This window comes from Lissotriton vulgaris, chromosome 9 (assembly GCF_964263255.1).
Source record: "Lissotriton vulgaris chromosome 9, aLisVul1.2, whole genome shotgun sequence".
Taxonomy (NCBI): Eukaryota; Metazoa; Chordata; class Amphibia; order Caudata; family Salamandridae; genus Lissotriton; species Lissotriton vulgaris.
In genome coordinates this window covers 664,876,866-664,904,773 of record NC_141697.1, presented here as the reverse complement: position 1 = coordinate 664,904,773, position 27,908 = coordinate 664,876,866, and the positions used below count along the sequence as shown (strand labels likewise).

The window sequence follows — 27,908 nt, the reverse complement described above, 5'->3', positions numbered from 1 at the left end:
CACCCAGTCTTACCAAGTAAAAACAGCCCCCGCAGAGGATACTGCGGCCTTCAACACTCTGATTGAAAGGGCGGCGTTGAACCACGATGTGGTCATGCATGCAGAACCAGTTGAGGAGGACTTTCTGTTTGATACCTTCTCTACGTCGGACAGATCTGTGAAGACGCTGCCGATGCTGAAGGGTGTTCTAAAACACGCCAATGACATTTTCAAGGACACAACCAGCGCACGGGTGGTGAACCCGCGTATTGAGAAAAAATACAGGCCTGCTCCTGTGGACCCTACGTATATATTTATGAACTTATCTCTTTAGAAGGCCCTGATGTCTTCTTTATGACGGAGACCTGGCTAGGTGATGAGGATACGGCCATTATTAATCTGGCCCTCCCCCCGGGTTATGCAATCCATACTTTAAATCGCAAGGGGAGAGGTGGAGGCATAGCCGTGGCATTCAAGACTTGTTTCACCTGTACCTGGAAGCCTATGGTCCTGACTGGCGCAGAATGCGCCCATTTTTCCATCAGTATTAGTCCGCATCAAATTTTGTCAGGTCTTCTGATCTATCGCCCTCCAGGAAGTGACAGCGCTTTCAGGAAAGCTCTTCCTGAGCTGGTAAGCTCCCTCTCTCTGTGCCCCTCCAACTTTACCATCATCGGCGATCTTAATATACACTTTGATGCCATGGAGATACCAGCGGTTAGAGGTCTGCTGGACGATCTTGAAGCAGTACAGCTACCCCAACTAGTCCGTCATCCGACCCATGAGGGTGGTCACATTCTTGACCCGGTCTTTACAAATCTTCAACTGACCGAGGTCTCGCCCCCTAGACCCATGGGTTGGAGTGATCACTACCTCATTGAGCTCCTTATCACAATGGTGACACATCCTACCGGGAAGCCTGATAAAACATCTTTTAGGCAACCCTGGAAAAAGCTCAAATTGGAGGATTTCCATCGTCTTTTGACCACCACTCCTCTGGTCCACACGGATGACGTTGCAACTGGGTATAACACCTTTTGCGCCTGGATTGTTCAGGCGCTGGACGTACTAATCCCGGCTAGCTGGAGTAGGAACCGATCTTCTCAACCTAATCCCTGGTACTCGGAGGCACTCAGGTGTATGAAAGCTTCCTGCCGACAAGCTGAAAGAGCATGGAGGAAAAACTATGATAAAGACCAAAAAGTATGCTACCTGGCCAAGGTAAAGTTATACCATAGAGCTGTCTGCCGGGCCCGAGCTGATTACTATGCACAGGAGTTCCAAGCGAGCTCTAACCCGTCCAAACTGGTTTTTAAAGTCCTGAAGGAGCTTACAGCAAACAGACTTCCTACTACGAAGATCTGTTCCCATGCTCACTGTGAGTCGTTAGCCAGCTTCTTTGTGGAAAAAGTAAACACCATCTATCGCTCTTTTCCCAAAGCTGACCCTGACAGTACGACCTTAACATTGCGTACTTCTCAGTGCTTGGCCTCTTTTCCCTTACCATCGGAACAGGAGTTCAATCTCCTAGCGGCCAAGGTCAAGTCTGGCTCACCGGACGACCCTCTGAGACCGGCCCAGTTTTTGGACTCGGCGTCCTTTTGCCTTCCTCCTATTCACCATCTGGTGGAGCAATCCCTCGCCACCGGTTCAGTTCCACCTAGTTGGAAGGCGGCCTGTGTCACGCCCATTATAAAGAAACCTGGTTTCCCATACTAAGAAGGTGGCATCCATGTGCTTCGGCATTTTGCGTAGTTTGAGGCCTGTCCTCAAATTTTTTGATGCCCCCACCCGCCAGATGGTGATCCAAGCCAGCATACTATCTGGGCTCGACTACGCGAGCTCATTGTTGTTGGGCGCCAACCAGGCGGAAATCTTGCGACTCCAACGGGTGCAGAATGCGGCGGCCAGGGCCCTGGTGGGTTTGCCGCGTTTCTGCTCAGCCCGCAGCACAATCTTTAAATTACACTGGCTACCTGTAATTAGACGCATAGAGTTTAAGACCCTCTGTTTTGTGTTTAAAATTTTTTAAACTGACACTCCCATTATCCTCCAGCACCTTCTGACTCTGTACATCCCTTCACGCAGCCTTCGTTATGCCGGCCAAAATCTGGCTGTTGTTCCTTGCTTTCACAAATGCAGACTGGGTGGCCGATCGTTCTCGGTGCTGGCCTCCAAATTGTGGAATGCACTTCCTGTCTACATTCGCTCTTTAGAGGATCTCTTTGCCTTCAGAAAGGCTGTTAAAACTCACTTTTTTCCTTTGCCTTATTAATCATCCTTCACTTTGACTATGATGTTAGTTATGTTACTTTTTCCTACTATAGCGCCGGGACGCCCCTTTGCTGGGGCAGCTGTGCGCTCAAAAATTCTTTTAACATAACATAAGGGGTCAATTGCCATTGGACTCTTTGGTGGTCTCCAATGCCCGGAAGAGGGCGAACTCACAAACCAGTGGTGATGCTCCTCCCCCAGACAAAGAATCTAAAGTATTAGAAGCCTCTGGGAAGTGGGTTGCTGCACAGGCAGCGAATATTTGGAGAATAGCCAATACACAGGCTCTACTGGCTAGATACGATAGGGCTCACTACGATACCCTAGAGCAATTGTTGCAACATCTGCCTACTGAATATAGAGAGGGGGCGGACATGTTGATTCAGGAGGGGAAACTGATATCAAACGCTTCTATAAGTGTGCACTAGATTCAGCGGACACTGCAGCCAGGGCCATTGACACTAGTGTAATGCTAAGGAGGCAGGCATGGTTACGAATTTCAGGTTTTAAGCCTGAAATACAAACAAGTTTGCTCAATCACCCCATTAACCCTGATTTTTTTTGTTTGGGCCGGACGTTGACACGATTCTTGAAAAGATCAAGAAAGACACTGAGATGGCTAAGTCCATGGGGGCCTTGCAATCTCAACAGTTCAGAGGGGGTTCTTTTCGTCGCTCAAGTAGCAGAGGGCCGTCAAGAGGGCAAGCATCCCAGCAAACGCAATACAATAAAGGTGGTGCGCAGACCACCTTTAACAAAAACAATAGAGGTGGATACCGTAGTAACAGCACCAAAGGCAGAGGACATGGAAATAATAACACCAGGCCCTCAGCAAATACCAAACAGTGACGTCTTGTCACTGCCCCCGGACCATGTAACACCGGTCGGGGGACGACTCCAGCAGTTCCTGCCGGTCTGGAAAGGCATTACCACAGACCGGTGTGTGAGGCAACTTATCCAGTACGGGTATTGTTTAGAACTAACATCCATTCCACCTGACATACCCCCAAGACACGATCCTATGTCCGCAGAGCACATAAACTTATTACAGCAGGAAGTGGCCAGCATGCTGCAAAAAGGGGCCATAGAACTGGTGCATCTAGAGGAGCACGGAACAGGGGTGTACTCTCTCTACTTCTTAGTCCCAAAGAAAGAGGGGACTCAGACCCATTCTGGATCTGAGACCCTTGAACCTATACATCCTTTCAGAACATTTCCACATGCTGAATCTGCAGCAGGTCCTGCCATTGCTCAGTCAGGGGGATTTTCTGGCAACTCTGGATCTGAAGGATGCCTATTTCCATATACCCATACATCAGGCACACAGGAAATACCTCAGGTTCACCATACAAAACAAGCACTACTAGTTGAAGGTGCTACCTTTTGGGGTGACCACCGCTCCCAGAGTGTTCACCAGATGCTTGGCTACAGTGGCAGCACACCTTCGGAGACAAAACATTCATGTCTACCCCTACCTGGACGACTGGCTTGTGCAAGCAAAGTGCCAGCCATGTTTCCCGCACAATTAATCTCCTGCACAGTTTGGGATTCTGTCTAAACTATCCCAAGTCGCATCTTGAACCCGCTCAGGTACAGCAGTACCTGGGAGTGACGTTGGACACTGTGACAGCCACAGCCCAGCCAAACTCTGTGCGAATCGACAGCATGCAGCTGCTGATTTGCAGATTCAGACCACAACACTCACTACAGGCGCAAGTGTTTCTGCAGTTGAAAGGCATGATGGCCTCCTGCATATTCATAGTCCCGCACGCGAGACTGCACATGTGTCCGCTCCAAGAGTGTTTGGCACGACAGTGGAATCCGGCTCAGGGATAATTAAAAGACCTAGTGTTGGTGACCGGTCGTGCGTACAACTCTCTGCATTGGTGGAATCCACGCAACCTTTGCAAGGGACGACCGTTCCAAGAGCCTGTCCCACAAATAGTGCTCACGACGGACGCATCCCTCCTGGGGTGGGGGGCGCATCTCCTTCATTACACAGTGCAGGGACTATGGTCGGATCAACAGAAGAAGATGCACATCAATCTGCTGGAATTGATGGCGATCTTCATGGCAATGAAGGATTTCAAGAAACATCTGTGCAACAAGGTCGTGTTGATCCGGACGAACAACATGACGGCCATGTATTACATCCAGAAGCAGGGAGGTACTCACTCTCCACAGTTGTCCCACTTGGCAACGAGTATGTGGAAATGTTCCATTCAGAGGAACATTTTCCTCATGGCGGAGCACCTCCCGGGCCAGGACAACCAGATGGCGGATCTGCCCAGCCGGCACAGTCATCAGGTGCACGAGTGGGAGATTCATCCATCAATGCTGCAACGATACTTCCAGCAGTGGGGTCATCCAGACATCGACCTGTTCACCACAAACGAGAACGCAAAATGCCCAAACTTCGCCGCCAGGTTCCCACATCCGCGGTCTCAGGGCAATGCGATATGGATGAACTGGTCAGGCAGATTTGCGGACGCTTTTCCGCCGGCCCCATTCATACCTCTGGTGGCACGGAAACTCCGACAGCACTCGATGACTTTCATCCTGGTTGCTCCAACGTGGGCGAGGCAAGCATGGTACACCACGTTCCTAGAACTTTCCGTGGTGCCTCATCAAAGACTGCGCCTTACACCCAGTCTTCTCACTCAGAGCCATGGAGAAGTTCAGCACCCAGATCGACAACCGTTAAACCTTGCGATTATGGATCCTGAAGTCATAGAATTTGGTTATCTGAATCTGCCTCCTGATTGTATGGACATCATTAAGGAGGCACGACGGCCTACCACTAGGGCCTGCTATGCTGCCAAATGGAAACGTTTTGTCATTTACTGTTCCAGCCGTGTCATAAACCCGCTAGATGCATCTACACAGGACAATATTTGTTACCTGTTCCATTTATACAGATGCAATCTGGCATACAGTTCTATACGTATTCATTTGGCGGCAATGGCGGCTTACTTACAGAACAGGCAATGCCTTTCACTGTTCAGAGTGCCACCAATAAAAGCTTTTATGGAGGGACTCAAACGAGTCATTCCATCCAGAAGGCCACCTTCACCTGTCTGGAATCTTAATGTGGTTTTGACCAGACTGATGGGACCTCCTTTCGAGCCTCTCCACTCATGTGAAATACAGTTCCTAACGTGGAAGGTCGCCTTCTTGGTAGCGATCACGTTGCTGAGATGGGTTAGTGAGCTGCAAGCCCTAACCATTCAAGAACCTTTTATACAGGTCCATGCAAATTGGGTAGTTCTACGCACTAACCCTAAATTCATGCCCAAGGTGGTTTCTCAGTTCCACAATAATCAAACTATTGAACTGCCAGTTTTCTTTCCTAATCCAGACTCGGTGGCAGAAAGATCACTGCACACATTGGATGTCAAAAGAGCCCTCCTGTACTATATAGACAGGACGAAGGATTTCAGAAAGACTAAACAACTCTTTGTTGCTTTCTCACCACAGCACAAAGGCAAACCCATTTCAAAATCCGGTATAGTCAGGTGGATTGTTAAGTGTATTCAGATTTGTTATCAGAAGGCTAAACGCACACTAACAGTCCCCCCCCCCCCCCCCCTCCCCCAAGAGCGCATTCCACACGCAAGCTAGGGGCATCCATGGCTTTCCTGGGTAACATTCCATTGGAGGACATATGTAGAGCGGCCACATGGAATAACCTATATACATTCACCAAACATTACTGTGTTGATTTACATTCCAAGCAGCAAGCTGCTGTAGGTCAGGCTGTTCTACAGTCCCTCTTTCAGGCTGCTGCACTGGCTCGGGCAACCACCGCTAAGGGAGAAACTGCTATTTAGTATATGAATTTAGCAGCCCACATGCCTCGAACGAAATATGCTACTTACCAGTATGCATCTGCTCTTGGCATGTAGGGCCGCTAACATTCATATCGCCCACCCATCCTCCCCGGTGCCTATCGCAGCTGCAGCAGTCAGAATTATTTCTAGCGGTCATCGGGTATCGTATTGGACTCCATCTCTGCCACAATGGCGAAAAACAATCTGAGGATGGAGATGATGCCCATGCGCACTGTAGTCCAGGGGAGGAGCCACCTATCTCGTGATACTTCGAAGACTCTTCCAGGACAACAAGGTGCATTCATCCGGACCCAACACTAGGAGGCGATCTATGCACAAGATATGAATGTTAGCGGCCCTACATGCCAAGAACAGATGCATACTGGTAAGTAGCATATTCCATATTTTTTGGGCCTTGGGGGTCCTTGTGGGACCCCCTGAGCAGGCCTAGAGGGATCAGAGTGTTTCTACCCTGCCCCCTTTGCATGTTTTGCACGTTTGTTTGACTGCTTTCTTGTGCCTCAGTTCTACCGAGGCACAAGAAGGCTGCCAACACTTCCTGGTTTGGACTGTTGACAGACAGTTAACAGCGAATGACCATGCAGCTCGTGCTCTGGAAGGTACAGAGTACGGTACTTTGTCTCTAGATATCACTATGATTTTACTTTTGATTTTCTCAGGAACTACTGAACGGATGTACACCATTAAACAAAAAGCACAATCTGCGGGCCGAACTCTACCTTTTTGCCAAATTTGATGCAATTCCGTTCAACCGCTCGGGCTGTAGCCCAGGCTAAAGGTCCTATGGAAAATTGCATGGGGAAAACACGTTTTGGGACCCCCCTTTTTTCTCGGCCGCCACTTGAAGAATCACCCCCAAACTTTCAGGTAAGGAGTAGAGCGTAGCAGGCCATTTTCTTTGAGGATTTCGCTAACATTCGTCCACCAGCGCCAAAGTTATTCCAAATAGAATGTTGTGTATTTTCTATGGAAACTACGTCCTAACTATATCTACCTACTGGCGACTGCCAGTAGGTAATTAGGTAATATATATATATATTATGGAAAAACGAGTGGCAAAGAGGGCAGACGGGCACAAAAATGAATGGCACAGAGGCAAAATACAGAATGCAGAAAAAAAGGGGTGGCTAAGAACAGAAGGCAGAATGGGCAGAGGCACGGGGGCAGCAAGGGGTACAGAAGGAAAGACCGGGCAGAGAGCACGGGAACAGCGAGGGGAATAGAGGGAAGAAAAAGGGGCACGGACCACGTACAGACAGCGGGGGAAGACCGACAACATCAGCCACAGACATAACAATGAAAATGCAGGCAATACAATAAAAGCAATAAAACGTTGAAAGGCACATGTGTATAGGTTACCGTTACTTGGCAGGCAGGTAAAAATAGATGCAGCCAGGATCAGCAGTAGGTTTTTCGTTCTGCTGTCCGATTGCTCACTTTCCACAAGCCCTTGGGTACCACTAAATAATACACTGCTGTATGCATACATGTCCATGCCAATAGACCCAATTCAGGCTGTCTCCCTCTTGAAATTGCCTCTGCTTCAAAAGGCGTTTTTAAAAAGAAATTTAAATTGTACAAATTGCTTGGGGGTCCCCAGCTTCCAGTAGTGATTCAGTGGGGGTCCTCAGGAGTCAAAAGTTTGGGAACCACTGGTCTACCCTACTCCACTTCACACTGCACCCTTCTCTGCACCACTCCATGCCTCTTTCCATTAAGCCATGCCACTCCACGCCACTCCACTCCACTAAATGCCACTCCACGCCAATGCACTTAACCCCACACTACTCTACTAGGCACCACTGCAGTCTACACCACTCCGTGCCATTTCACTCTATGCCACTCTACTCTTCAACACTGCACTCTAAGCCAATGCACTCCACACTCCTTTAATATGAAAAACAGTTAGTTATAGATTCCTTACCTTAGAATTACGCCCCTGGTGTCAGACTGGATCCGGAGAATTTTTGGTCCGCAGTACCCCTGCGTGTCGAAAGGTGGGGTCGGTCGGCTACTCGTTAGCCGCTGGAGTCGTGGTCGCTGGGATAACGTTGCAGTAGCTACTTAGAAGCCGGCCTCGCGCGCTGACATATGTACTTTCTTTTTCTGCACCAGCCAGCTCAGCTCCGGAGAGAGCGGTACCTCCAGTCACTTTTTGACTGACTTTTTGGCAACTTTTATCGACATTATTTTTGAGTCTTCGACTCCAGGTGCACAAGGAAAGCCCGGTTTAAAGGCCTGCGGTTCCTGTAATCGACTGATGTTTGTGATGGATCCGCACTGCGTGTGCCTGTTCTGCCTGGAGCGTGACCACGACCCCAAGTCATGCTCCAACTGCCGGACCATAAATCCTAAGTCTTTGCGGGAGCGGTCCCCCAATCTAGCCTAGTCACCAGGGAGTGTAACTTGGTAGGGGACCCTCCCACTCAGTCGGCATCCCCACTCCTCCATCTATCCCAACCCAACTCCATCCCATCATTCCAGTCTCCCCCCACAACAGAAAGTGTATCTGGCATATCTCCCCCATAGAGTAAGAAGTCGTTCCATTAAGGACCACTGTAACGGCGGTGGAGCATACACACTGCCCAGCGTCAAAGTATCCTCCCCAATTCTACCCTGTACGAAAACATATCTTTCCTGCGTATCTGACCAAATTTTCTCTTTTGCATAGGGGACCCTGTGATGGATTAATATTGCCACACCCCGTGAGCCCCGTGTGAAGCCTGAATGAAATACATTTTGATATCCATACCGCTGTAGACATAGGGCTTTAGTACCCAGCAAGTGTGTTTCCTGTAGCAGGAGCACGACGGCAGTAGCTCGTTTGGCATAGTGAAGAAGGGCCCCTCGCTTTACCTTGTCCAGTGCCCCACCAACATTCCAGCAAACTATGCACAGGGGAACCAGGGACTATCTGCCTACCCTTCGGCGTGCCAGACATTCCAAATGACTTATATCCTTGTGGCCTGCGTATGTGTTCCCCGGTGCGTGCGATGAGCTGCAAGCTACCACCATGGACTCGCAATCAAACAAATAGAACAGACCCCCACCCCATACCTCACAAACATGGAAGTATCTGTCGCGGTCGGATAGGAACAAAGTCCCCAACTGGGGGACATGAGCCATACCTCCCAATGGATCCCCAACTGGCCACCCATAGCCCTCGGGCCTTACCCCGTCCCACCCATCACTGCGTGACCAGGTGCCCAGCCCATAACATTGTGCCTGTTTGAACATCAAGTCAGAGTCTCCAGATTCTCAGCCCCTGCCAGTTCCACGGATCAGTCCACTGGGGCCTGTCTCTCCGGTGTCAAATCCCTCTGCCGGAGGACGGTGCTGGACAGCGAACGACGCCTGGACCTCGATCTCCTGTTACCCCTCCTTTGGCCTCGGAGGCCCCCCGGGCCACCTCATTCGACGATGAGTTGGATTCCCTGCCTGGTGGCGTGTAAACTCGAACCTTCACAGTCTCGTCAGTGCATTTAAAGACATCCTCCTAAGAGTCAAAGAAATGCGTGCAAGATTGGTAAACTACTCTCAGGCGGGCCGGAAACAGCCATGCGTATTTGAGCTTAAGGTCCTGGAGGCGAGCTTTGGCCACCAGAAAGGATTGTTGCTGCTGCTGCACCAGACGTGTGGAGTCTGGGAATATGAGGATACGTGCCTTATCACAGGTGAGGGATTCCTTAGCTCTGGCCTGCTTCAGGATAGCGTCGCGGTCCATATAATTTAGGAACTTGGCAATGATTGGCCGTGGGCAGGTCCCCTGCGGGGGCTTCTGCATTAGGGCCCTATGAGCCTGCTCCACCACGAAGCAGCGAGAGGGGGCATCTGGGGAGGGCCAGCCCTCCAGCCACCGCGTCAGGAAACGCTCCACACTGTCTCCTTCTCAGCCCTCCGGAAATCCCACGAAGCGAAGGTTGTTTCGCTGGGCACGCCCATCGGCATCCTCAGCCCGCAGCGCCAGACCTTTCTGAATCTTCTCCATGGCCGCCACTTTTTTCTTTAAGGTCGTGACGTCACCCTCCGATGTGCGGGTCTCGGTTGCCGTAATACGTTCCACTGCATTCCGCAAGTCCTGCCTCAACAGCATGACCTCATAGCCCACGGCCCCAATCTTAGCGTCTAGCATATCTCTGGACTGGTAATGGCCGCCAGGAGTGCCGCATTGTCTGGTACCTGCCCCTGAGTCCCTGCAGTCCCTGCAGCAGCACCCACCCCTGTGAATTTGTCAATGGTGCCCTGCTTGGTGTGGCCCCCTCCGCCCTTATCGTGTGTCATGGTTGTAGAGTAGGTGCTTCTCCCAATCAATCAAGGGCGGCCACTCCGAAGGCAGATCGTTGGAACAGTCCGAAATCCTGGAATCGTGACCCCAAAACAGTTGTCACCTCCTCCAGGCCACTCAGCAAATTGTGACCGCCACGATGCCGCACAAGATGGCCGTTGGTTCACCCTCGCTCCACCACAGAGGGCCTCACCGCTATGGCACGATCCGACAACAGACAGCTGCCACTAACCCTGGTAATGCCCGAAGGGCTGCCAAAGCCACTGTCCAAGCTGTATCCAAGCGGACCCCAACCCGGGGGCCACGCCTCGTCGTTCTCCACTGCCTCAAATGCTCCACTGGGCGGCTCGTCTGGAGGCAGCACGCACCTCTATTACCAGGCGGTCCCGGAACTCCCGGTATCCCAGAGCAGGCGTCGGATCAAACGAGGGCCTCTGGGCGGCGCCCCTCCCCCACCACCACTGCCGCGGCATGGCGCGGCTGCCTAGTATAGGATGTCTGCAGGGGCAGGCAAGAATAATGTGAGGAGGGTTATGCAGGTGTCCCCAGTGCCGCCGCCAAAGCTCCCGGGTCCGCCAGGCTGCCTGCCCCGGAGCTCCACAATATGGCCGGCGTCTCTCCTCTGCCGCTTTCACCCGGGGACTCCGCCGCCACAGTCCAGATCCACCACCGGTGCTCACCTCCTCTCCCCGCTGGCCACCATGTCCCAGCATCCCGCAGCGCTACAATCCCAGGGGGGGACCAACGTCTGAGCAGGAATCCGGGCCCCGACCCTCCTGCGGCACTTCCACCTGCCGCGCCGTCCTCCAGTCCCCTTAATGGGGCGGGCTGAGCATGGGAGCCCCCGGCTCCACCTGGGTCGTCACGCCGCTAGGCCGCTGCCAGCCCTCCGGTCGCCACCTCCGCGCCTCCTGCAGCTCCCCCGCACACATCGGAGAACCGCTTGGACGCTCTAGGATTCTTCGGCGCAGGGCACATCAAGGCTGGTGTCCATAGGCAGGATCTTTGTACAGGATATTATCGGGCTGGTCGGAGCGCAATTAAGCCGGTACCACCATCTTCACCAGCAAAGCCACGCCCATCATTCTGAAGTATGAGTTGCTTGCATCCAAAATACAAACAATCCAAGTATATGGGCCAAAATCACTGTTCTGTGTATTCTCCTCACATCGTCTTTCAAAATAAATGATGCTCAGTCTTCTTCAAGGACTGTTGGAGGGTGGCAATCGAGACAGGACCTTTCTTAGTTCATCTAGAGCAATGGTCTTCCAACTTTATAATGCCATGTGTATAACCCCCCCCTGAATTTTTCACAATGGTTTTATTACATTGGCAATGTTTTAAAGGTCTTGACCTATTTAAACGTTGCAGTTAATTTCTGTTATCCTTTTTAAAAATGCAATCAAATACATGATTGTCAAACATACTATTCTGGTTAGCCAAGCCTTACGAAAGTGTAAAAGTATCCTCAGTGAGATTATCAGGAATCGCGGGGGTAGATTGGTGAGGAATATTTGTAGTCTTTTCCCATTTGACACCTACTCCTAACCAGATCTAAATGTCAAAAGATATTGGAAAGAAACAGTTAAAGATTCCTTACCTTAGAATTACCCCCAGGTGTCAGACTGGATCCGGAAAGTTTTTCGTCAGCAGTACCCCTGTGCGTCGGAAGGTGATGTCGGTTGACTCCACGTTTGTCGCCCGCATCGTGGTCGCCGGGATGACGTCGCTGTAGCTACATAGATGCCGCCCTCGCGCGCTGATGTCGGTTCTTTCTTTTTCCGTGCCGGCAAGCGCAGATCCGGAGAGAGCGGTAATCCCAGTAATTTTTTGACTTAACCTTTTTCTCGATTTTTGTCGACTTCATAGTTTTTTGAGTCCATCTACTCCTGGTGCACGAAAGATGCCCGGCTTTAAAGCCTACGGTTCCTGTAACTGAATGATGTCCGTCACGGATCCACACCACGTGTGCCTCTACTGCCTGGAGCGTGACCACGACCTCAAGTCGTGCTCCGCCTGCCGGACCCTGGCCCCGAAGTCTGTGCGAGAGAGGTCCCAAAAGTTACTCTAGGACCAGCAGTCGGCTCTGCGTCGCTCGAGGATACCACACCATTCTTCTGCTAAGTCTTCACACTCTGGGTCAGGTAAGTCAATGCACAAAAAGAAGTCTAAGAAGCATCGCCGCTCTTCGACTTCTCCCCGTCCTTCGGCTGGTGAGGGATGCTTGTGGTGCCCCTCCCGCAGCTCCGCATGCGGAGCCCGTAGGATCGGCTCCAGGTTTGTCCCCCTCCCGTGAGTGACCCCTGCCCAGCTTTGTCACTTCTACGAAGCAATGCATGCCATCTTTGGGCAGCCCGACTCCGCCTTTGGGCCCTGCGGACTCGGCTGGGGGACCTGGGCTTTCGGCGGCTTGGATCCAGGCCTGGATTCGGATCGGCGCCAGCCGACCTAGTTACACCTCCCCTGGCGCCAAGTCTACCGGCACCACATCCGCCACTGGTGTCAGCTGTGTCCCAGCCGACGTCGACCCCGGCCTCTACCTCTAGGTAGACACTAAGTCGGACCAGCGTCTACCGACACCGTTCTGACGCCGGCGGGTGCTTTTGTGCCCCTGTTCTACCCTGGCTCTTTGAGATCAGATTGGCTGCCAGAGGAGGCTGAGGAGGACTGGCAGGAGTCTGGAGACCCTTTAACAGACCAGTTGGCGTATGAACAGGACTGGCGAAAGGGAACTTGGAGAAGCCAGTGGTCTGGATACCTCACCAGACCGTGGCATGTTGTCTCCTGCCACCGTGGCTATGCAGGAGGGAGCTTCATACGCAGTGGTGTTCTCCACCTCAAGCTACCTACGGTGGCTGTCGGGACTAACTCCCTGAAAGAGGTCCTTCAACCGGCAGCAAGTTCTTTGGAGCCCCTGCTGCCGTTTAATGAAGCCCTCGCGGCCATCCTTTTGGGCACATGGTCCAGACCCAACACAGGGGCTCCTGTGGACGGGATGATTGCCCAACGCCACAGCCAGGCCTTGGGCAATCCCGATTTCCTCTCCCAACACTCCACCCCTGAGAGCTTGGTGGTCCAAGCCTCCACTTCTAAAGGCGCCTTCCCTACAGCACCACCAGCTAGGGAAGCCAAACATGTGGACCACCTTGGGTAGAAAATGTTTTCTTCCGCCAACTTGGGACTGTGGTCAGTAAACACTGCATGTCTGTTGGACCGTTACACCCACTCTGTGTGGGATACGGTGGCGCAGGTGCTGCCTAAGTGCCCGGAGGAGGCCCGGGCCGTACTCTACCACACAGTTGCCCAGGGGAGAGACGCAGCAAAGTTTACCATCTGCTTTGGGCTGGATACCGCCGATGCACTTGGCAGGTCGATTTCCATGTCAGTAGCCCTTCAACGCTGCGCCTGGTTGCATTAGACTAGTGTTTCCGGGGATTTCCAATCCACCCTTATGGACATGCCCTTTGATGGCCGTCGCCTTTTCAGTTAGAGTGCTTTAAAGACTCTCAGGCTACGGCCAGGTCGTTGGGCCTCTCCATTACCTGCCCTGCGCAGTCTGCCCTAAGCCTCTTTCGTGGCTACGGATCCGCCATCACCTCCCCCACTGGCGCACAATCACGTCGGACAGGTGGGTTTTGCAAATAGTCCGAAGCGGCTACTTCCTCCCCTTCGAGACCTACCCTCCCTCCCTGCCACTGCATGTCAGAGGATCACCTGGGCCTTCTCCAACAGGAAGTTTCGGCTCTCTTGGCCAAGGGTGCCATCGAGCGTTTTTCTGCCCCAGAAGTAGGTCGTGGTAGCTGTTCCCACTACATTCTGGTACCCAAGAAGGACAAAGGCCTGCGTCCGATTTTAGATCTCAGGAATGTCCACCTCTTCCTCCGGAAGGGAAAGTTCAAAATGTTGACACTCGCTCAGGTCTTGTCTGCCCTCGACCCTGAAGACTGGATGATAGCGTTAGACTTGCAAGACGCTTACTATAACATCCCCGACCTGCCGGCTCACCGGCATTACCTGCGGTTCATGGGAGGCCACGAGCACTTTCAGTTTACCGTGCTCCCCTTTGGCCTTACCAGCGCCCCTCGGGTGTTCACTAAAGTGATGCCGGTGATCGCAGATCATCTGTGCAGATCAGGGGTTTCAGTCTTCCCTTATCTGGACGACTGGTACAGCATGGGGGCAAGTACCAACACAGACTATCCTCATGCAAAGAACTCCTAAATTCACTTCAAGAAACCACAAGGCAGTGTCACTAAGCTACAAAAGGGATGTACAGCAAAAAGAAATTACAAGTGGTTTGTTTCAAACAGAATCAACAGACATTACAAACCAACAACACTTGGTAACACAAAAAACACAGCAAGAGACATCGGTCCTGGTATTTCATCCAATATACATCTCCAGGGGCCCCCAGGATATACTAAATCGTGGCAACATTCTAAAATTGATGAATACCATTCCAAACCTTGCCGATATGAGATCAACGGAACTCCTATCTATAGAGTTCAAACGCACTAACAATCCCCAAAGCCCAGAGGCCACAAAAACAACGTGGAGCTCCAGTAAAATCACACAACAATCCTGGCAGAACTGAGCATTTTTCAAAAATAGGGTATTGAAATATCCCCACTCCAAAACTCTGCTTACCCAGCTCCACTATTAACTAATGAAAATATCGGACAACAAGTGCGCTAAACACCTTCAAATTGTGTCCTTAAAGGAGCCCGCGGGAGATCTCGCCGGAGATCTCGCCATAGGAGTCTTGACAACTACTGGGAACAAGAAGAACCAACAGCACGGCCACCTGCCACAACAAATCTGGCATGTAACAAGGAAGCCATATCATGCACCATAACCAGATGTATAAAGCAGGACTGACCCGATCCACAAGATAGAACCGAATATAAACGGTCTAGAAGCTAAAATAGCCGACCCAGACTTCCTAAATTACATCACGACCTATGATATAATCCTGTTTCAGGAAACCTGGCTCACGGCTCAAATTGAGGGATACATGTGCTTCGCCGCATCGGCAGATTTGGTCATAGTCCTGGGGGGTTGGCTACCTATGTTTCAACCACAAGCATACCGGTAGCAACCTCGATGGGCCCAAAATCAAATGTAACAATAGCAGTCAAAATTTCCATTTTTATTGAGGACTAAAACTGAGGTGTCCCCATTTCATTCGTACATCCATCCCAAACGAAAAATGTAGGACGCAACAGAGTTGGTCAACCAAATGTTAAACACTGCTACGGAGTTAGAAAACCCGCTGATTATTCTGACAGGGGTCTTAACTCAATACCTCATAGGCTCGGCCCAAGGAGAAGAGGCAGCGGCACAAACTGGAATCTACAACATTCCTACACAGCATGCCCCACAGCAAAGGAAGAAGAAATACCGCAACAATCCACTATTAGAAGATCTGGAATATTTAAATCTCCAAACACTAAACTGAAGATTCCTGGACGATATTCCACCAGTTGAGTCGTACTACTCTGCAACAGCTAGCTCAATTTTGGACTATACGTTTGCAAGTCTTTGCATCACAACATATTGGATATAGAATGGGGGAAAAAGGAGACCGCGATCACCGGGCCCCAAGTATTCTACATAACCGCCAAGAGAGCAAGAACGATCAGGCCTGACGTAACACTTGGACTATTTACATCTCAAATCTCAGGAGAATCAAATGTACAACAAACCATTCAACTACTAAGGCCGAAGCCGCAATCCAACTTTTCAATCGGCTAGCTGATAGCCTACAAAATAAAATTGCAACCTGAGAAAAATTCACTGATACACTAATAAAACAATACGCAGACACCACTGTCAATAAACAGAATGTACATAAAACATGGAAAAAGAACAACATCTCGAAAGAACATCGAGCACAGATTAAGATTCTCAAAAAAACAATAAATACAGCTCTCCGTAACCTGAGAAGATCCCCTGGGAATGCCACCGTGCGAGCAACCTTGAAGGAGCAAAGGGCGAAACTAAAAAGATTGAAATGGCACATCACCAGAGAATCGGCGAATGATAACTGGGCAAAATTGCTAAGCGATATAAAAAGCAATAACAGCAGTCGCTTCTGGAAAACAGTCAATGGGATCATCTGCCCATATCACACGGGAATTGGGTCACATATTCCGGAATCAACCTGGGTGAAATACCTTTCAAATCATTTTAACAACTACACCGAATGCCACGGACAACAGGCCAGTAGTCAAACGCCAGAAGTACAAGCTAGACAAAGCTCAATTGAGAAGAGTGAGCAGGAACTGCCATCCAAAGAAAACGGATCACTGGGCGTCGTCAGTCACCCTCTGCCTACAATTATCAAAAAACAGATCTCAAAAGGGAGGAAAGAAGGGGCCCGGGACCAAATGGAATCCCACCTGTGCTATTTAAGGCAAAGAGTGAAGACTGGGCGGGAATTCTGAACCCCCTATTTATGGATGTCAGGCGGGGACAAAGCAGAGCCCAACAACTACTGCCTAATAGCACTGATAGATAACGAGGCAAAATACTTTGCAGGCGCTATACTTGAAGATCTTATAACCTGGGCCGAGGCGAGTTCCATTATACCATGGAATCAGACTGGGTTTCGCAAACCGACCAGCACAACTACCAACATCCTCACAATCTCCCCAATAATCAATGCAGCCAAAGTCTCCAAGCTACCTCTACATCTATGCTATATTGACATCAGTGCTGCTTTCGATAATGTGGAGAGAAGCAGACTGTGGGGCAAACTGGCACAACAAGGCATACCACAACCCACCCTAAACATGCTGAAGCTCCTACATAAAAATACCTGGGTGCAGGTGAAACTAGGAGGTGGTACCCATGTTTCCACGAAAATTCATACAACAAAAGGCCTGAAACAGGGTTGTGTGCTTGCACCAACCCTGTTTAACCTGTACATGGCAGATCTGCCAAAGGTACTTGACGCCTGCAACTACCACTCACCGAGGATAGGTGGGAAAACGCTGAACAATCTTATGTACGCCGACAAAGTAGTTATGCTTGGTCATACTCATGTCGGCCTACAGAATCTATTGACTGCAATGCAGAACTATGCCATAGAAAACAATTTAAGAATAAACCTGCAAAAGACACGGACGATGTCAATATATAACAACGAAAGGGAACACCAGGGAAACTGGTTTCTTGGTGATACAAAAATTGAGTCAGCTGACGAATACAAGTACCTAGGAGTTCTATTTGACAATGAAGGGTTGTTTAAGTCCCAGAAGGAGGAAGCGAGAAGAAAGGGTCCGTTAATGGCTCTAACAATGGAAAAACCTTGCTAACAAACTGACGGGCCGATCTTGACACCTTTATTAAAGGTAGCCCAGGCCAAACTACTCCCCTCAATTGCGCATGGCAGCGAAGCAATGCGGGGCAGAGACTCAAAGGAACTGGACAATATACAGGTCAAAGCCTACAGACAAATGTTCTGCCTTCCGAACCACACTTCTCCGGCACAAATAAGGCTTGAGTTTGGGCTCCTACGTCAAGATCTTGCAAGGCATGGGGTATATATCATCTGCTGGTTTAAGATTAGAAGTGCCCCCATTCAAAAGCTTAACCATCTGCTGTGGCACAATTTACAGCACCGGGAGCACTCCCAAGCCATAGACTATCTCCAGTTAGGCTTGGAATACACCAAACTCAATGGACAATGGGATGCCCAAATCGGCTATCACAACTTCAAATAACTGGCCTGGAAGGCTAGTAAACAAATTTCACTGGTGGAAGTTAAGGCAACCTTTTCAAACAGAGAACATGCATGGATGACCCTTAACACATATGATGCACTTGCTCCCCAAACATACTTTAACCAGGGGTACCCTAAGGCAACAAAAATGAGCTTTATGAGGCATAGACTGGGAATTCTGCCTTGCGCTCAGCATCTTCCACCATGGCAAAGGCCACCAGCACAAGACACATGCAGACTGTGCAACGCAAAGCAAGGCGATATATTACATCTAATCTGCCTATGTAAAGAAATGCTCCAAGCACGGTGGAAACGCCTAATAAAACCGTTTAATCTGAAGGGCATTCGCACTAGGAGACAAGCTGTGTTAGCCTGCCTAAACCCAGAAAACACCCAGCTAAACATCCGACTGGTAAAATTCCTAACGGTAGCCGAACAAAAATTGCTCAAAAACGCGAAAGACAAACTAGGATCTGCTAATGTATGCCATCTATCTGATGGGAACAAGTTACAATAATGACCACTCTACAGACTCAACCCCTAACCGCACTGGAACAATGCTTGTAGTATGCAAATATTTTTTGAACTACACCCCGACTAAGAACTGGGCTGTGACCTATCTGCTATAGCACTAAGCCACTGAGGGCTACCTCGAAGAACATATATAACCTTGAGTTTTACTGTAAAGAATCTTTTTCATAAGGGCTTTTAATTTCTATCAACCAAAAGGTTGTTTAAAAAAAAAACATTTTATGGTTAACATTGCAGACAACAAAAAGAAGGAATTGAAAACATAAATGCCTGCACAAATCTCAAAATTGCCTCTCAAATAACATGAGAAAAGGTGCAAAAAGGGCTGGAGGCACAATTCCCTACACCCCCAAAACTGGGAAGCAGGTCAAGACCGTCTTCCACAAACCAAATATACACAATAGCCTAGCACACTTTTGTACGAAAATATGACAATGATATAATAATCAGAAAGCAGAGCATGTTCCGAAGATGAGTTGATGCTGTATTAAATTTGATTCTTTTAAAAACTTTTGGAACCGCCAACGCGTTTCCTCCCGTCCAGGGACTTCTTCAGGGCTGATAGTATATGAACGGGCAAATTCTAAGCTGTGTTTGTTCATCAGTATTGTTAACCAAAATGAAGAGTTTAAGTTATCAAGCAACAGCGTGGTTTCTCCATTGATTGGAGTTTGCATTCTGGATCTAGAATATTTGCCTTTCTATGAGAAGACTTGTCGAATCAAATTTGAAATTTTAAAATGTGGATGTGGACGGGACGAAACGCGTTGGCGGTTTCAATTTTTTTTAAAAGAATTGAATAAAGAATCAATTTAATACAGCATTGACTCATCTTTAGAACAAGCTCTGCTTTCTGATTATTATATCATTGTCCTATTTATGTACAGAAGTGTGCTGGGCTATTGTGTTTATATGGTTAACATTGCAATGGTTTTAATTAACTATGCTAAATAAACTTATTCTTATCTTGACGACTGGCTGTTGAAGGCGGGCTCGCCCCAGGCAGTCATCTCCCACCTCCAGACTTTGGGCTTACGAGCGCCCCTCGGGTGTTCACAAAAGTGATGGCGGTGGTCGCAGCTCATCTGCGCAGATCAGGGGTTCCAGTCTTCTCCCTATATCGACGACTGGCTGTTAAAGGCGGGCTCGCTGCAGGCTGTCGTTTCCCGCCTCCAGACTACGGCTGACCACCTGCATTAGCTGGTGTTCTCCATCAATGTGCTGAAGTAACACCTGACCCCCTCTCAGAAGCGGTTCTGGACACGACACAGTTTTGGGTTTATCCTCCCGAACCGCGAGTCTGGGATATTCAGGCTATGATTTTGATCTTTCAGCCTCTATCCCAGGTTTCGGTCAGGGTGGTACTGAGACTATTGGGTCTGATGGCCTCCCCTGCTGGTGGACCATGCCAGATGGCATATGCGGGCTTTGCAGTGGGATCAGGGGAATTTGTCTGATTGCGGCCAGATCTCGGAGGGCACTGCACACCAATTGCAGTTGTGGCTCACAAACCAGGATTGGGTCGGCGGCTGATCCCTCTCTCTTCCCCAACCAGAGTTCACAGTTGTGACCAAAGCATCACTTCTAGGATGTGGTGGCCACATGGGGGAGGTGGAGATCAGAGGCCTCTGGTCTCTGCCAGAGTCTGGGCTCCACATCAACCTCTGGAGCTTCGGGTGATTCATATTGCACTCAAAGCATTCCTTCCCTCTGTCTGGGGAAGAGTAGTGCAGGTGTTCACGGACAAAACAACTCCCATGTGTTACTGCAACAAACTAGGTGGTGTGGGGTCGTAGACCCTATGTCAGGAGGCCCTCTGCCTCTGGACATGGCTGGAAGATCAGGGCATATCCCTGATCGTTTAACACCTGGCAGATTCCATGAACACCAGGGCGGACAAACTCAGCCGCAGGTGCATGATTGATAACGAATGGCGTCTTCACTCGCAGGTGGTGCAAGGTCTCTTTCAGCAGTGGGGAGAGCCTTGGTTAGATCTATTCGCCACCAAAGAGAACGCAATGTTCGCAGTTCTGCGCGTTGAAATTTCCAAGGCGGCACTTGCTAGCCAACACTTTTCGTTGCGAGTCTAGCTGCGGTCTTCCATACGCATTTCCGCCTATACCACTTATGCCCAGAGTGCTGAAGATCAAGCTCAACTGGGCCCAAGTCATTCTTGTGGTTTCGGATTGGGCACAAAGAGTCTGGTATCCCAAGATGCTGAACATAGCCATCGATCCACCGATCCAACTGCCTCTTCGGGAGGTTCTTCTGTCGTAGCAGCAGGGGACGGTCCTCCACCCAAACCTGTCTAGCCTCCACCAACTTGCGTGGAGATTGAGTGTCGGCAGTTACCGTTGTTTGACCTGCCTCCCGAAGTCTGCGATTTTATCTTGGTAGCCAGGCGTCCCTCCACTAAGATGGTATACGCCTGCCGATGGAACAAATTTGTGGCATGGTGCACAGCAAAGGCTGTGGATCCCCTTTCCGCCCCTCTTTCCGAGGTCCTCTTGTTCCTCCTTTCTCTGGCCCAACAGGGCTCTGCTCTGGGTACTCTCAAGGGCTACCTCTCGGTCATTTCAGCCTTTATTAGGCTTCTGATCAGCCTTCTCTTATCAAGTCCACTGACTTATTGCCCTCCACTCTTCGCAGGGAATCCAATCTACAGATCTTTTGTCTACTTTTCAAAACTCATCTCTTCACGAACCCCCACTAACCGGTCACACCTTGCCCCTGCTCTGTCCGACCCTAGCGCTACGAGGCCTCAGGGTAGTAACGCGCTTTATAAAAACCCTTTCATTCATTCATACTTATCTTTTTCCTCCTATTCCCTTTGTAATGCCCCAGTGGGATTTGAACTTGGTTCTTACCTATCCCACTTTGAAAACTGCCTTTTTGGTGGCCATCACCTCTGCTCGTAGGGTGAGTGAGCTCCAAGCACATTCTTCCAAGCCTCCTTTTCTGGTTGTTCATTCGGACAAGATTGTCCTAAGAAATGGGCCATCTCATCTTCCTAAGGTGGTTACTTCTCTCCACATTGGCCAAATCATCACTTTGCCCACCTTCTTTCCGCCTCCTTCAATTGAGGAAGTGAGGCCCCACCACCTGGATCCAAAACATGTGCTTTCCTTTTAATTGGATCGCACAAAACAATTCCGGGTGGACGACCAGCTCTTGGTTGGTTATGTGGGTGCTAAGAAAGGTCGGGCTGTGCACAAACAGACCATCTCCCGGTGGGCCGTTCTGTGCTTTAAAGCCTGCTATTTGGCAACGAAGGAACCTCCAGTGGGGTGGCACGCCCATTCCACCAGGGCAACAGCTGCGTTGGGATGAGGATTCTTCTTAAATGACATCTGTCAGTCAGCTACGTGGGCCTCTTAGCACACGTTTACCAAACACTACTGCCTGGAAAGCCAAGTCCGGAGAGACAGCTTTTTGGGCCGTTTTATCCTCCAGGACTTTCTGGTGTGAACTTAGTTCGTAGACCCACCTCCGGGGTTGGTATTGCTGGGGTATCTGGTCTAAGGTAAGGAATACCTAACTGTTTCTTTCAGATGTTCAAGTTACTTACCTTCGGTAACGATATATCTGTGGAAAATATAAATCATTTATAGATTCCTTACCCCCCTACCCATCCTCCCCGTTCTGCGAACTGACTTCTAGGGTAACGGACATCCTTTCAGGGCCCTAGTTTAGTGCACCAGTGGTCAGTGTCTTGCATGGCTCTGCGCATTTGGCGTGGAAAGTCGTGTACAGAACGGACGTCAGCGCATGAAGGCGGTGTCTGTGTAGCTACCGCGACATCATCCCGGCGACCATGACGCCAACGACTAACGCGGATTCGACCGACGCCAGCTTCTGACTGGTTACTGCTGACCAAAAATTTTCCGGATCCAGTCTGACGTCTGGGGGTAATTCTAAGTTAAGGAATCTATAGCTAACCAATGTTTCTTACAGATATATCGTTATTGAAGGTAAGTAACTTGTTCGTTAGTGACGTTCCATTACAGTGTGGCCTCCAGTTTGAAGACCCTTCAATAATCATCTGACTTTACTGTATTGTGACCACGTTTTTTTAGTCTACTGCTGTTCTATCCTGGCAGAAAAGGTAGTTAAACGCACAGTGCCACCTTGCGCTGCAAATAACAGATAACTAATGTAAATAGAATGTGCAACTCACTCAGTTAATCTTTATACAACAGAAAACCAGAAGAAAAACAATCCTAGAGGGGAGGCTTACTTATCTGCAGCAGTAACGAAAGAATGTAGAGGGGCTGAAGATTTTGGGCAGTGCGCCCAATCTGTAAGATGGGCCCTTGTGTTCTCAATTAATAATGTACATATTCGGAGGAGACAAGCTGGTGACCAAGATGGCCGCTTAGGCTCCCGGCTCCGTAGACCTCCTTATCCTGCCACAAGATCCTGTTAATTATCCTGCGCCTATGCAACACCCTCGTACAGATGAATCGTAACGACGCCTGATCGAGTGATCCCGAGCGATCCACCAGCTTCTAGGACGGAGAAACGTTGCCTTGAAGTTTGTGGCCTACATCAGCATTTGAGCCGGGGCCTCGAATATGGGAGCAGCCGGCCACCAGTTGAACAACATCGGCCATGAATGTCCGGGAGGGACCGGTCCAGTGGCATGGAGGTGGAGTTTTGCCTGATTCTAGCGGCAAACATCAGAACTGATGAGTGGCGCAAGTGTAGTGATAAAATAATACGGCGGAAATATTTGGATCCCCCCAATTCACGCAGCCTGGAGTATGACCGACTCGGACATTATTTGGGACTCTGCACGTTGGATACGGGCGCAATCCTGAACATTACCCTGAAATGTCCCAATAAATCGATGGGTGAACATCTGGACTGTGACTTTACAGCAGAGCGGGGTCTATATCTATAGACTCGGGGCTCAAATTGCGATCGAGAAGAACGAAATGGCGCCCGATTTTGCACTAATCATAAATCCGACGCTCTCCTCCAAAGTGACTGAGAAAGATCGAATGAACCACTTGGGTCGATTTATCCTGTCCAAGGATGGTAAGAATGTCTATGATGGGGGAGAAGAATTAGCACTGGCCGGGGCTGTACCGACGATTGGAGTTATCATGGCGGCTATCGGTAACTTATTCTCTTCCCTGGGCCAGAGAGCCCGAACCTTGGAAAATAAATTGGTCGCTATAACATCTGAACTGGGGCTAACGAGAACGACTATTGTCACACCGATTGACAAACCGAGAGCCATGATACCCACAGCTGCCACACCAGCCAAGGACGTACACCCCAGAAAACGGGAGATGCAGGAGTTTCTGGACTACACATCTTCTAATTTCCGAGCACTAGAGGTCCCGGATGAAGCCTGGCATTCAATAGCTGCTCTGGTGGTGGAAAATCTGCGTGGCGCTAGTCAACTGACTGATCGAACTGAGACTCAAGGGTGGTTTGACTGTATGGCCCTTTCTTCCTTCCCGGACCCTAAGCAACTGGTCTGGAAATATTGCCAGGGGTTCTTGTCGGTACGGATGGAACTCAGAGACAGTGTGATCGAATATGCTCAGTTGTTCCCGGCTTGCTTCCGTGTGCAGCTTGACGACTATCTTTGGCCTTTCAACTCTCTTGAGATGGCGGCAGTCCGGCTAGGAAAATCAGTGCGCCTGATTGAACGGGCCAAGGCTGAGACCAACAAACCGTTTGAAGACATTTATTGGCTTGGTGGATGTGTGCGACTCACTTACAAAACATTGGTAACGGGGGTGAAATTGGCGAAAGACGATTCCCCGACTCTGTCTGTTTGATTAATAGCTAGTTATTCTGTGAATAAAGGGGAGGCTCAAATATGGTGGGGGAGGGGGGGGTGGTGGGGGGGGGGGGAGTGAGGCCGGGAGCCTGAACGAAGGTCTTCCTCCGATTACTATTTTTAGTTAATGTAGTTTAGATGGGGCGACAGGCACACTGCTAGTTTGGGTCGAGCGTAAGCTATATGCAGGGGTGCAGGGTGGGGGGGTGGAGAGTTGCGCTTCATGCTCTGTTTCTTTTTCTTTTTCGTTTCTTTCCCTTTTCTTGGTCTTTCCAAGTACGAATATTCGTCATATATCCTGTTTATATTCTAGTATCGGGTGACAATGCAAATTCTGCTATTCTGGCTTATTTATGGTATATGTTGATGTCCATAATTGATCCTGTATATGACTTCAATATCGAAGGGGCTATGCAAGCTTAGATATCCTGATTCAGTGGGTGGGCGGGACCTGAGTGGTACACGCTGAGGGTATATCGTAAATGTCATTTGTTCCTGTATTTTTGAATTAACTATAGGCGTTGGGTCTTAGTGTCCTGCTTGATGTCCCGCTAATATCCTGAGTTTACAATTGCTTGATCTAACTTTCATAATTGACTGTATTGCACTTGGTACACCTTTTTATTGTTTTTTAAATAAATGAAAGATTTAAAAAAATAAAATCATGTACATATTTTTGCCAATGACGACCGGTTTGTCTGTTTTGTAGTCTGTTCAAAATCTTCCTCTGGCTACATCTTCACAGTAGATTTGTGGCTCACTGGTTAGAGCAGGCAGACCCTGAAGCAGAGGTCAGACCCGGGACCAGGGTTCAATTCCCGACGCGGCAGGGTCTTGAGCTCAAATGTCCACTGACTTGATAATTCTCGCTTCGGTGCCTGACCTAATCATGGGTTCACACTCTGCAACTCTGGGCATTAAGCTTGCTTAATCTTCACAACGGCCCCCCGCAGCGGGATGCCTGGCATTCACCTTGGGGATGCCCTGTAGGGGCGATCTCACAGGGAAAAGCCAGGACGGGTTCCCAAGGAAAGCGCTTAGAGACCCCTGGGTGATAAGCGCTATATAAATCCAATATACAATACAATACAATACAACCTCTCTCTACATGAGCTATTTGCTTTTGTTGCAATGTCTGAATATAGGCTTTCAGAACTGTCTTTCCCAAATAGAGGCCAGAAGCCTTAAAATGTAAAGCTTTTGTGTTTAGATTTTTAAACAAGTTGCATTTTGGATAGGAAACACGTTAAGCGAAGAGCCATGAGCTGTGAATCTATCTGACACCTGACGTGTATAAACATAGAAACTTATTTTGCTTCTGCATTGGAAAGTAGATATGGGATTTCTACATTATTTCTTAGTCATCAGTGTTTGAACACATATTTCAAAATGAGGAATTAAAGAAAGTAAAGATGCTTAGTGAGAATCTTTCAGTCTATCTCAAAAGAAAAATCAGTTCAAAGCATTTTTTTGAATACTGACTATGCAATAGAAAAACCCTTCAACGTTTTTGTTTCAAAACGATCATACTGTCTGTTCTAATAAGGAAATGGCAAGGTTCCATACCTAAACGTCATTTTTAACATGTTGTTTTCTTTCATCCTTAGTTTTATCAGGAAGAATATCCCCCTGATTGGATTCAAATCTGTGAAGATCAAGAACGATGGAAAGAAGCGACTTTACAATATCTTCAGCTCCCCGCAAGAGATGTGTTCCTCCCATGTTCTTGTACCTTCGGAGGACCACAACCAACTGCTCCCTGGTCCCTCCTTCCGTGGCTACATAAACATATGCAACAGTTTTGGCGACCCCAGTAGTGGTCTGCATCCTGTTCCTGGCACTCCCGTCCTTAAAATCCCTGAAGGCCTCAAGCAGAGATTTCTGCCTTTTGGGGCAACCACTGCATCCAGGACTGGTAGGTTAGGGGAGGATGGTGCACAAGTGACCCATTGTGAACCCATGTGGATGGATGGTGTGAAGAGAAAGAAAAAGAAAAAAATGTTTGGGAAGGTGGAGGCGGTTCTAGATCAGTTGCTGTGTGTAAGGCAGGAGGAAATGGACAGAGAAGGTGCCTCGGGTAACTCTCCTGAGATGGATCAGGACTCTCAAGGCTCCTGTCTCGCTGCCAAGGGCCTGTCAGTCACCGAGAATACAATAAAAAAGAGAAAGAAAAAGAAGCGAGACAAGGAGCATGCAGACGTCTCTGTGACAGCCCTAGAAGTGAAAGACACCCTGAGAGACGAAGGCTTTTTATCTGTGATCAAGGAGGAGGCAATAACAGAGCCATCGGATGGCATCTCAGATGAGACTTTTAGGATTCAACACAGTAAAAAGAAAAAGAAGCACCAATCCCAGGAAATTCTGGAAGAGAGATCCCCCCTCACAGCTACTGAACTGGGCTCTGTGTTTAAGAAGAAAAAGTGCCATACCAAAGCGTGAAGTGGTATGCAGCCACCGACTACTCAACTAAACGAGAAGAAATTAGGAGCTTCCCAATCCACCTCCAAGTGGACAAACTGCATACAATTAATCAAGCTCATCTCTGCCAAGGTATCTCCGGTCTCATCTGCAGGTATCCACCTTTAAAGTAAGAGTGGAACTGTGTGGCTTATTTGAGGACTTCCCACTGGCGGTTGATGTGGTATGACCATCTGTGAAGTCTGATGTGACTGAATTAGAACTGTTCCTGATACTTTTATCCATTTAAGAACCTATATGGAGGTGGTTTCTCCTTCTCTGTGACTGCCTGTACTGTTCCTGACTCTTGAACTCCTTTTTGCTGTGTTGCTGCATTCCGTAAAGGAGTATTTTTTCTTCATTTATAATAAACCAGTCATATGCTTGACTAGCGATCAGTTTTTGTACTCGGTTGACAGATTATTTTTCGTGATCTCTTTATGTAAAAGTTTTGATAACTCCACAAGCTGAGTGTTTTTAAGTGTAATAAAATGCTTTATTAACACCTTAGCAGCTATGGAACGTCCAGCTCCAGTGCTGAACGTTCCATTGCGCAGGTGCAGTTGGAACGTCCAACGGACGACGGCAGCACTCCCGAGGTAGTGGTGCCGTCGGCCGTTGGACTGGCGCAGCACTTATGAGGTTAAAGAGTAGAGAACAGAAAGCATTTACAACTAATGAAAATAAACATCCTTAAGTCAATTGAAGCAAATATTGAAAAATAAAGAAATATGAAAAAATAGACCAATCTCTCAAATTGAAGAAAGGAAAAACATACATCAACCATTAGACATAAGCATAGCATATAATAGTAAACGAATCTAAGAACTTGAATTGAAATATATAAGCAAAATGCTAAACAAGTGCATTTTAATCATTTTCATAAGGAGACAAATAAAGGAAAAAAGTAAGAAAAGAAGGGGAAGAGAAAAAAGAGAAATATAATACTATATTAAATCCTGTAGCAAACAGTTAACAGCTATGCAATATTAGAATAAATATATAATA

General features: G+C 48.8%; 1 protein-coding gene across 1 annotated transcript in view; it reads left to right on the top strand.

The window, feature by feature from the left end:
• Positions 1-27,298, top strand: part of POLR1G (RNA polymerase I subunit G) — a 46,598-nt gene extending 19,300 nt beyond the window's left edge. Inside the window, exon 3 of the mRNA XM_086938370.1 lies at positions 26,051-27,298. Coding sequence (XP_086794496.1) covers positions 26,051-26,882 — 832 coding nt within the window. The 3' untranslated portion in view covers positions 26,883-27,298. The remainder of the gene's footprint in view (positions 1-26,050) is intronic.
• The last annotated feature ends 610 nt before the right edge of the window (positions 27,299-27,908 follow it).